We start from the raw sequence: 12,169 nt of genomic DNA, 5'->3' as shown, positions 1-12,169 counted from the left end.
GTCTAGTGACCTTGGAATAATATAGCAGTCTGAGAATTCTTCTTGTTTTAACACTTTCTGAAATTCCCGTGGTGGGTTTTTTTATGAACCTTGTTGAAAAACATCCAGCCATACCAATGGAAATCTCATTAGTGACAGAAACAAAATAGCTTGTAGATGTTCAGTTCAGAGCTCCTGGACAGTAAATATGACAGAATGCATTCCATTTATAATCTCAAGTGTCACTTGGCTTCTCTCTCAACAAAATGGTTAGGTGTGTGCAGCATATACCCGTCTCCTATTTAGTAAACTGTTACGCAAATAGGGACTTATGCTTCTAACGTGGAGTAGCATGGATTTTATCAAATTAAAAACCATTCAGGTCATCCTGTTCTCTTTTCTGGCTTACTGCATGCTGAAGCTAACAATTTTAACCAGATAGATCATAAAGAGAGGCACTATTTAGATATGAATCAGAATTATGAAAAACTTACTTTCCATTACAGAAGCCTGATCTATACCTACAATTTAGGATAACCTATGTACATTGCTCATTGTGAATTTTTCTCACCATCTGAGAAACATAGTTAAGCGTACCTAAGCCCTGGTATAGACACTGCTAGGTCGACTGAAGAATTCTTCTGTCGACCTAGCTACTGCCTCTCAAAGAAGGATGGATTAACTACTTCAGTGGAAAAACCCCTTTCATCACTGTAGTAAGTGTTTACACTATAGAGCTCCAGCACCATAGCTGTGCCTCTGTAGTGTAGACATTCCTGTAGTTTTCATAGTTTTGAGGGGGACAGCTTTTATTTGGCCAGATCTCTCATTGTTCTCCATTAAAATAGCATAGGCTATCAGTTTTTAAGCTCTCCAGTTCCATTCAATGTAGATAGGGACATAAGGGGCTGGGGAAGTTGTAGGTAGAGGAGGAAAAGACAGAACTACAATACATTAACAGCTGACTCCTATGGCCCCCTCTCCAACATATTTAGGCTAGTGCTTCTTGATTCCTTCCACACTGTAATCAATTCTTAATTACTTAACTGCTTTAAACACTGCCAATAAGTTGCTGGATTATTTTGAAATGTGTGTGTGCTTTTCACATTTTCTTTCCTATTTTAATAACACTAAGCATATTTGTTTTAGAGCAAGTCAGTAAGATAACTAGCATTTACTTTAAAATAATTGCACCGCATGGAACGAGCTAGCTGGTGGGATACTCCCTACATCTTGTGATTTTTAAATTATTAGTGGGACTAAAGCTTTCCGTTGCTTAGGGTGACTAGTACTGCTGCTGACTACCTTAGAGAAGCAGTGTGCTGTTAAGCTTTATAATAGCCTCTTAAAGAGAGCTGTATGGCATAAGTTCGCGAGTGACGCTTCTCCTTTTTGCCTTAGGTTATTTCTTATGAGGGTAATGGACATACCATATCTCAATTTGGAAGGACCAGACTGTAAGTAATTGTTTTCATTTTGCCTTGTTCTTACTACTGTTCTGGTTAAAAAGGTCCTCTATAGAAGCAAGTGTAAGACAGTATTATGGGTACAGCACGGGACTTAAATTGCAGCTGAGCTCTATTCACAACTCTTATCAAGCGGCATTAATGTACTGCTTCTCCATTTTATTAAAAAAAAAAAAAAGTAACCATCCTTGTTACTTTGGATGGAGGATCTGCACTATACAGTAAATACTATTTGAAATGGGTTTTGTCTAGATCAGTCTGGACTCCTTGTGTGTACCAAGTTTAACATAGTTGAAGATAATAGCTTTGGGTCGTAGTCTATCCTTGATCTACGCACAAGTGAAGTGGCCCAAATTAAAGTTTGCAGTCTTAAATGGCCATTTTGTCTCGTATCTTACGGTAAGTAAAGGATGCAAGGTAGTGAATATTCAATGACTCTGAAAGTAGGTTGACAACTTTGCTTCAAAATTCAGAAAAAATTTGTTTCACCTAAGTGTAAGAATTTTCAGGCCAAAGGATATTTTGATGAAATTAGATGAGGATTGAAATTATGCTTTCAAATAGAATCAGTGTTACCTTGGCTATGGATTCAAAACCATAGAATGATGATGAATAATTTATTTTTTATTAAGGCTATTGAGCCAGAGGTTCATTTTCATGCAAGGTTATAACTTCAAGAGGGAAAGCATTGCATGGACCCTATCATCCTTACAAACTTTAGAGATCTGAACCTTTCATGACTTGATTTATTTGGCTAAAAATGTGGGAAGGTTTTGGTCCTTGATTAGAGAGAGGCTGAAAAATTCTTCATCCCTGTGCTTAAGGTTTTCTTTAAAAACCGTTGGAGCCCTACAGATACTTGAAAAACACAAGACTGTTTGTAGTCTTAATATGCACTACAGCAATAGTAAATATATAATCCACAATAAAAGAGTGGTAAAAGACTAATTTCATGTCAAGACTAGAATTTTTAACAAGTATTTTAACATAGGAAAGGTTGATATATAAATACCCTCATCATTTTTAATTTTTTTTAGGAGAAAAAAATATTGCTAGTGACTTTGAAACATATCACTCAAGAAAAACCTTTGCTTTTGCCCTCAAAATAAAACTTCCTGATAATAGCCGTTTCTCCTCCCTTTTTAAGATTTTTTTTTCTTTTTTCTGTCCTTTGAATAATTCTGACTAAAAATAGCCTTTTGTAACTATAGCCTTTTGATGGCAGCTTCATTAAATTCACTGACTGGAGGGAAGTAAGTACTTCAGAGAGAAATTTAGTTTGAGAAGGTTGTAAGGGAGATCAGTAGCAATTTATGAATATAATATGTGACGTAGTTATTGGGATAGTTACAGTATGGCTTTATTGGTATGATTATTATATGCATATGTTGGTTTAGTTTAATAGTAGGCATTTGGGAAATAAGTAACCTCAATGTAAACATTTTTAGGATCATTAAGAGACAGTGCTTGAGCTACTAAGCTGTGAAGTTGCTGTTGCCAGGTGCCAGCAAAATTACAAAACTAAGTCTGACAGCTAAAAAGATCAAAAGGACCCTAAGGGTGTGTTTACACAGCAGCTGGGTGTTCTGATTCCCAAAGTGAGTAGATATACACATTCTAGCTCTGCTCAAGCTTGCACATTAAAAAGAGCAGCGTGGCTGTGGTGCCACAAGTAATGGCTCGGGCTAGCCACCCAAATATTTACCCAGGACATCAGGTAGGATTGTACTTGGGTGACTAGCTAGACTGCCACGGCCACAATGTTATTTTTAGTACTCTAGCTCGAGTAGAGCTAGTATGTGTATGTCCACTTGTGCTGGGAATCAGCCAGCTGCTGTGTAAATATACCCTAAATGATAAAAAATTCCTTCTAGAGAGGGGGAGGCAGTTGTTAGGGAGCTGTTCAGGGGAAACAAAGTGACTGCTGGAGGATCTGAAGAAGTTGGGCTTTAAACTTCCATGGCAGGGTAACTGTAGGGTGGGTAGACATGCTTTATTCCTAGTAAAAAGATTTAACAATACTTTGGTTCGCGAAAGCTGTCTGGTCTCCTGCATTATCCACCGGTCTCAGGCTCCCGCAGGGAACACTTGTGGGTGCCTAAACCACTTGGGCCTGCTGGGTAAGCTCAGTTGATCCATGGGATGATGTGGCCCAGGACCTATCGTAGGAGTGGAAGAATCCTATGATTCCACTCAACAGAGATAAAGGTACAAGGCCTCATATCTGAAGGGGATTCACTTAGAGTCCGGAGATGCAGCTAGTTCTGCAACTGTGACAGATGTTACCTTTATGGCAAATTATAGAGCAAACACCTATAATAGTATATTTCAGCTAGCCTAATGCTGTAAAAGTTGTAGTGTAGAGGAATTCAGTAACGTATCCTCAATTTCAAGAAATGATGAATATGAAGAGGCTTTCACAGCAGTTATACTTGATTACCTTTGTAATAAGAAGACTATATAAAACAACGGTTGTTGGTGAAATGACTGAAACATTCCTATCCTGGCTAGGCATTGGTGTTCATCAGAAGGTGGTTACAATGTAGGGGGTAAAATTTAAGAATAAAAAGAAAATGTGGTAAGGTTCATTTATTAAGGACCATAAACAGTTTATTCTATCTAATTTGGAAACAGATGCTATTCAAACCTTTATCTTGAACTGGGAAATTTAGAGTTCTAATGCGAGACTAATTGAGTTGCAAAGATTAAATAAAACCCTTTGAAATATTCACCATCAACTCTATTTCACAACAAGAAATAGATCTTCCTTAAATTAGTTTATGAAATTTGAATTTTTGTGCCTTAGCTCTAGTTTGTACTGTACTTTAGGTGTGGCTATTTTCAGCAGTAAAATTTCTTAGTGTACAATTTTGGCTTTTCCTTATAGTAGAGTTACACTTATCAGGGTAATATTTTTTTCATTATATCTGACTTCCCCTGCAGCTTTAGCATAAGTGTATTTAATTCAAATTCCCTTTTTGTCTGGTGATCTTTGATCTATTGATTGGTTTCCAAGCTACTAACGCATAATGGAGGGCTTAAATTAAATGTTTTTTAACAAACTTTATCTGAGTGCATTTTCTTTATTATGAAATACATTTCTATAAATATTAAAATCTTATTCTGAGAGGCTGAATTACTCCTTTTATGTCCTACCTGAAGCTATCATCCTCTCAGTGGTTTCCGTAGAAATGATGGATTTTTCTATTCAGAACTGATTGAATTGAGGGAGAGCAGCAGGGTAGGTGTCTTTAAAACAAAGTTCCTGTTTTCATACAAATCTTAGGCTAAGATGAGCATGCCACAAATTGAAATTGCTGACACTACTTGTGACACAAAGCACTACACACACTGTTCATTTTTGGGGTTCAAAGTAACAGCCTAATTATCCACTTTAACCGGCGTAAATCAGTTATAACTCCACTGAGATCAGTGGGTGAAATCTGTGAATTTTTCCATGGACTCTAACAAGTCTGTGATTTCACCCAATATAATTAAACAAGTGCAAATGAGAAAAGACTCAAGCCCTTGATCTATCCTGGTATGTATGCTACTAAATTTAAATTCAGATTAAAATGATCAGTTTAATGGTGCTAACTGTGGGTTTTAATAGCAATCTAAATTACAAAATCATAGACAAAGAAATAACCAACGTACAGGCAATATAACATATGGAGGGGTTTCTATTGTCACTATCTAGTATAGCCTGTAAATCCCACTCATCTTAAATCAGTATATAATTGTTTTATCATGGAGGAGAGAAGTTGTTTGATGTTAACTAGTTAAATGCACGTATTTTTCTGATATACCTCAACATTCACATTTCACAACCTGTACTTATCACTAACGCCCTTATATTGATACTTTGTGCATAGGTCTGCTCCTTTCACTCCAGATTAAGACTTGCTTGTATATGGATCTGTAACTTCCGTTAGCACTGAACTACTACAGGAATGTTACATTGTCAAGATCGGTGTACTCACCAGCATTAGACAGAGCTGTCACTTCATGTGGTGGAGGGCTGAGATGCACTAAAATTTTTTAATACCTTATAGTTATACTAGCTAGAAATAGTAGGTGGAGGGAGCAGTTAGGGCCCAACAGAGGACACTATGAAACCAGTGAACTAAGCGTTACTTGTCCTTGTAGAAAGTGTTTTGCATAAAAATTGTGAGGCCATCTTTTTAAATATGAAAACTATTATTCAGAGCTATACAAACTAAAAAACGTTACCTAAAATAGAAGGCATTTCAATTTCTAAACTCTAATCTGAAGTCAAGTAAAGTTGTCAGGCTTACATTGTACAGGATTCAATGTACAGGGGAGCCAAAATGATCAAAAACTAGCAAGCAATCTATTTAATATAAAATAGTGCTGAAATTCAAAATTTCTTTTTAAGATTAAAAATACACTTGTATAACCAGCAGTTCTGAAAGTTGACAGAGCAAAAGCTTAAAATATGAAACTGCCTGTACACTGCAAAATAGGTTTCTGTACTGTACAGACCAAAACAAAGTTGAATTTTTAAATTAAGGTACTCATTCTTCTCTTAAAAAAAAAAAATCCCAGGTTTGTAAGGAATTCTTAATAGGACTTTTTAGTAAGACACTCATGGAGAGTATACTAGAAATGCTAAGGTGTTTCCTTAGTACAATTTTGCAGTGGTGGGAATTGCACTCAACTTCACATTCCTGGTTTAAAGATGTGTGTTCTCCTGAACAACTTGGAGCAATGAATTAGAATTAACCAATCCAAAATATTACTTTAGATTAAATCCTAGGATTATATGGATTTGGAAGAAAGCAGCTGTCATCAGGGAGAATGTTGGCACCAGTGGATTATATTTGCCACTTGAGGTTGTCCCAGTAGTCGGCATTCCAGACAAATTCCCTGATCTCTTTTGAGGGCACGAGTAGACAAATTGACGTTGGGTAGCGAAGGATGAACAAAATAAAACAGAATGAGGCAATGTCCAGTAATTCTTACATCAAGGACATAAGCCACAGAGGATAAATTCTGGATGTTTTGATGAATAAAAGTGACAAATAGTATAAATTAGCTGCACCTTAAAATATTGGTATCCCATTCTTTTCTCTTTTAATGGGATGAGGAAATTACAGAATGTGAGTATTCCAAGAATGAAACAAAGTTGCTTTCATTACAATCATGCACAAATTCAATAAGTTTATGGGGGGAGTGCTGTGCTGTATGTTCAGCCAAATTCTGCATTTTCCCTTTCTGTCTTTTACTGAAAACCAAATAATTTTCACTACATGCCTAGGGTTCCTGGCATACAGTTAACTTTTCCATCCTACTTGTGTACCTCTCCTTTTATCAGTAGTATAAAGAAGCAGGTCATTTGTTTCCCAATTTTAACTTAAATCACATGAGGAGGAGGAGGATTGTTTTATATTCTAATATGTATTTGGTACTGTGTGAAAACCTAATTAAGAACTGTTTTACTGTATGTTTAGTTTCCTTGAACTTGATGCAAAAGAGATGTAAGAGACTGGATTTTCATAATTACATATGAGCAATGCTGGGCAAAAAAAGCACGTACGTAATTTGTGAGCAGTTACTGTTTCATGCACAGTTGCTTCAAATGCATATACAAATGGGGCAGATTGATTTAAGTAGTAATTTTCATGCATAATGACAGTAATTGTACTCACTTCTGTCAGTTAACTGCATGAAGTTCTGAAAATCGTGAACCAGTTTTCTATAATGAGTAGTTGTGTTAGAGTATACGTTTTAGTTTTTTCTGATTCACTGAACAATTCAAACCTATATGAATACCTGACAGCATTATTAAATGCATTCTTATCTTGCAGTGCAGCCAAAACGAGACCATGTTCTTCATGTTACATTTCCCAAAGAGTGGAAGACTAGTGATCTTTACCAGCTTTTCAGTGCCTTTGGTAAGTAAAGCAGCTGGGTCCCTGTCTGGCCTTGGAAACTGTCCTGCTTTGGATAATGGTGGGCTTGAACAGATGTGTCTGTATCCTTTAACCATGGTTGTAGACTGTTCAGCTGCTAGAGTAGACAACGCTAAATCATGATTAGCCTATAGCATATTTGTTGTCTGGGTGTTGGACATCTAGCTATGTCACCCTCATGGTCCTTAGGTTTTGTAAGATGTACTCTGCAGCACTGGTGGAGACGGGGAGAAACAGATGTGAAAGTTGACCCAGGGTTTGGGGAATTAGTGGAGGGAAAAGGAGTAAGGGGAGGATGGAGGAGAGGATGATGGTGATCATAGTGTCAGTGAAGGGGAGGAGGATATGGAGGTACGGTGCACTTAAGGAGGGAAGGAGGTGGCTAAGAGGAGCAAAGAAGTCTTTGCTATCAGTGTATTGAAGGTTATGGAAGGAATGAGACTGAGATGGGGAAAGTGTACAGTACTAAATAAGGAAAAAGTAGTAATCTGAATACAGTAAATGAGTGATATTTGAGGAGGAGCATTGCCTAGTGAAGACAAGATTAAGAATGGCCAAGGCAATGATTAACTAAATTGATCTAGCCAAGGATTGAAAAAGGTAATGAGAGTAGAGTTGTTGAAATCCTCAACATTAAAGCTGAAGTCAGCAGAAGTGCAGGATTTGGATGAAAGGAAATTGCAAATCAGAAGTCAAAATTTCTGCTGGAGGCAGGGAGAGCTATTCTGATGTGAGAATGGTAAGAGTAAAAATAGAGTTGTTTTGAGCAAAGAGGGAAAGATGTAGTGAGATGGGAAAGGAGTGAAGGTAAAAGTCATGGTAAGGGATGGCCAAGTCTGGTGAGGTAGAAATTCAGTCAAGCTAGTAGACATTAATCAGAGGGCTATTAGCAACTGCTCAGCAGGGTTCTGTGCAGTGGAGCTCATACTTTAATCCTGGTGTTTTTGTCTATGGGTTCCTGGCTGCATGTGTTTTGAAAAGACAAAGAGCTGCATATCCTACATCAGATAGTCTGGATGTTTTGGGATACGGGGAACACTAGGGAGAATGGGAACAACCTTCATACCAACTGTTTATTCACTATGTAAGGTCTATATAGCACAACCTTCATTATCTAAAGCTTCATTTTGAGTTTCATGTTAGTTGTTAGATTATAAAGCAGAAGGAACATTTGTGATAATCAAATCTGACTACCTGTGTAACACAGGCCATAAGGCTCCCCTAAATTAACTCCTGTTTGAATTAGAACAGGGGTGGGCAAACTTTTTGGCCTGAGGGCCACATCGGGTTTCCAAAATTGTATGGAGGGCCAGTTAGGGGAGGCTCTGCCTCCCCAAACAGCCAGGCATGGCCCAACCCCCGCCCCCATCCAACCCCCCCTCTTCTTGCCCCCTGACAGTCGCCCCTGACTGCCCCCTGTCACCCCATCCAAGCCCTCCTCTCATTCCTGATTTCCCTCCCCCGACCCCCTGCCCCATCCAACCACCCCTTCTTCCTGACCGCCTCTGGAACCCCTGCCCCCATTCAGCCCCCTGTTTCCTGCCCCCTTACCCCGCTGCCTGGAGCACCAGTGGCTGGCAGAGCTACAGCCATGCCACCCAGAGCAGCAGGACAGGCAGCTGTGCTGTCCGGCTGGAGCCAGCCACCCCACCGTGCAGCACAGAGCACTGGGTCAGGCCGCAGCTCTGCACCTGTGCTGCCCAGCAAGATCTTGCAGCCCTGCTGCCCAGAGCATTGCGTCGGTGGCGCAGTGAACTGAGGCTGTGGGGGAGGGGGAAGAGCAGGGGAAGGGCCGGGGGCTCAGGGGCGGGGCAGGAGGGTCCCGTGGGCCGGATGTGGCCCACAGGCTGTAGTTTGCCCACCTCTGAATTAGAACATAGGTTTTAGAAAAACATCCTATCTTGATCTAGGTTTCCAGAGATGGAGAATCCTGCACAACCCTTGGTAAATTCCAGTAGCTAATTGCCCCCGACTGATTTAAAAAAAAGAAGAAAAAAAAAAAAAGTACCTTATTTCCAATATAAACCTGCCCATTGTCAACCTGCAGCCACTGGATCTTGTTATGCCTTGTCTGCTAGATGGAAGATCCTTTCATTGTCAAATTTCTGTTCCCTATGTAGGTATTTAGAGACTGTGATCAAGTTACTCTTTAACCTTCTCTTTGATAAGCTAAATAGATTGAGCCCCTTGAGTTTTTTTGATAAAACATGTTTTTCCAATCCGTTAATCATTACTGTGGCTCTTCTCTGAACCCTTACCCATTTTTCAACATCTTTCTTGAATTGTGGACACCATATCTGGACACAGTATTCCAGCAGTGCTAGCACCAGTGCCAAATGCAGCAATAATATATTCCTACTCAGTATTCCCTTGTTTGTACATCAGTGGATCACATTAGCCCTTTTGGCCACAGCGTTGCAGTGGGAACTCATTTTTAGCTGACTATCTGCCATGACTCTCGAGTCCATTTCAAAGTCGCTGTTTCCCAAGATAGTCCCTCATCCTTTAAGGATGGCTTACATTCTTTATTCCTAGATGTATGACCTTACATTTGGCTGTATTGAAATGCACATTGTTTGCTTATGCCCAGTTGACCAAGTGATCCAGATTGCTCTGTGTGAGTGACCTGCCCTCTGTTATTTATCACTCACCCGTCTTTGTCATCTGACAATTTTAGGAGGCATGGCTTTTAATTCTAGATCACTGGGGAAAAAATGTAAAATAGCATAAGGCCAAGAACCAGGCCTTTAGGACACTGTTGGAAACCCACCCAATTAATGATGATTCCCCGTTTAAAATTTTGAGACCTGGTAGCCAGTTTTTAATCAGTTTAGTTTGTGCTGATGTTTGTTTTGAGTCATTCTAGTTTTTAACCAAAATATCATGCAGTACCAAGTCAAATGCCTTACAGAAGTCTATGTTGGATCAATACTATTACCCTTATCAATCAAACTTCTAATCTAATCAAAAACATATCAAGTTACACAATCTATTTTCCATAAACCTCTGATGATTGGTATTAATTATATTAGCCTCCTTTTTAAATTCTATTATTAACTATTAGTTCTTTATTATCCTTTCTGTTAGTCTGGCAAAGGTCTGTGTCATGCTGATAGACCTATTATTGCCCGGGTCATCCCATTAACCTTTTTAAAAATATTGTCACGACATTTACTTTGTCAGTCCTGTGAAACTTCCACAGTGTTTGAAGACTTACTGAAAATTAGCATTAATGCTCCAGAGAGCTCCTTGGCTAGCTTCTAAAACTCTTGGATGCAAGGTATCCAAACCTGCTGACTTAACAGCTACTAAAGTGAGACACGTTCATTTAATAACCACCTAAGTTACTATTGGAATGGAAAATACAGCCTCATCACATATGAATACATCTGGCTTTTTTCCAAATACAACACAGAAATAGTTTTTTAATACTTCAGTCTTTTCTCCCATTTCCATCTAGTAATGGATGAATGCCATTGTTCGGATTCAGTTTGTTCCTAACATACTTTAATAACTCCTTATTGTCCTGTAACTCTGCTGGATGTAGATTTCTGTAGATTTCTGTGTGTCCTTTTGCTTTCCATATAAATTTTCTACAATTGCTAGCTTTATATCCTTTGCGATCAGCTTCTCCTTTTATAGCTGCTTTCAGTTCCCCTCTAAGCCAGGTGCTTTTTTCTTGATCGTGGCTTTTTGGGCATCTAATAAAATGTTCTTAAATAGTTTCCAGTTATTCACATTTTTCATTTTGAAATGTATTCTCCCATCTAATTTGACTCAGTTGTTTTCAGATTTATGAAATTGGCCTGTTGAAAGCACCAACTATATTTTGCTGAACTTCATCCTGTTCACAAATAACAAATGCAATCAAGTCATGATCAACTGCACCTAAACTGCTAATTTTTAATTCTTAGTGTCACTGTTTCAAGAATTTCTTTGCAGCTCCCCTCCTACAGTTTCAGGGATCTATGTTACTAAACTGTTCTGGTGGTGGTATGTGTCCTTAGAGCCTAGTGCACAGTAACAGGTCTCTTTGTACCTGGTGTTTGCAGCAGAGCTGTGTTAGAAGTTTAGTGTTCATGGAGCATAACAAGCATGCTGTTGCTATTGCAATTTCTGGAAGTAATATCCAGTCTGTGGTTAATGTGGGTTGTGCTCTAGTCATGTATAAAGTGCTAAAAGTAAGGTGAAGCTTAAAAATAAAATTCTTGGTCTTATGAACAAATTTTAAACACTTTTTTACTGCTACATTTCTTCAAATATAATTTCTGTTTGTTAAATATTAATTTCTTTGCCTACAAAACATGCTTGATTTCTTTTCGGCAAAATTATTTCCTTTTGCATGAGTGTTCAGATACATTTATTTGCTTATAGCACTCTACTGAAAGTATATAAAATTGTTACATATATCATACAAAGTTAGATCTTGGATGATCCGTCTTGTCTTCCTGAAATATTTGTATAATCCAGTTTTTTTTTTGCCTTGATATTGCTTTTTTAAGAATGAAATGCTTGAAAAATATCCTTCCTGAAAAATGTTTCTGATGACTCTTGTTCTTCGGCATCAGTCTTTGTAATAGTTTTGAAACATTTTTAACTAGGGAATGTTTGCGTTTTTTGTAATAGAGTCCAAATCAAAATACTTTGGTAAAGGATAAACTGCACACTTCTTGATCTCCTAATCAAGAGTTTTCTTTAAAAGCAGGCTTTATGAATTCTATCTATTGAAGCAGCATAGCCATTAAACTTACTGCAACTATACCATAAGTTGTAAATGAGTAGCTGACC

General features: G+C 38.2%; 1 protein-coding gene across 8 annotated transcripts in view; it reads left to right on the top strand.

Moving 5' to 3' along the window:
* The window catches only part of PARN (poly(A)-specific ribonuclease), a 172,175-nt gene that overhangs the window by 45,341 nt on the left and 114,665 nt on the right, over nucleotides 1-12,169 (top strand). For all 8 annotated transcript variants that reach the window (XR_005226961.2, XM_043523383.1, XM_037910035.2 and 5 more), the window contains 2 exons: nucleotides 1,381-1,436; nucleotides 7,277-7,363. Coding sequence is in view for 7 of the 8 variants with exons in the window: in XM_043523383.1 (XP_043379318.1) it covers nucleotides 1,381-1,436; nucleotides 7,277-7,363 (143 nt within the window). In the remaining variant the exon portion in view is untranslated. The remainder of the gene's footprint in view (nucleotides 1-1,380; nucleotides 1,437-7,276; nucleotides 7,364-12,169) is intronic.

This window comes from Chelonia mydas, chromosome 10 (assembly GCF_015237465.2).
Source record: "Chelonia mydas isolate rCheMyd1 chromosome 10, rCheMyd1.pri.v2, whole genome shotgun sequence".
Classification (NCBI taxonomy): domain Eukaryota; kingdom Metazoa; phylum Chordata; order Testudines; family Cheloniidae; genus Chelonia; species Chelonia mydas.
The sequence above is the reverse complement of the archived record's forward strand: the minus strand, read 5'-3'. Positions and strand labels throughout refer to the sequence as shown.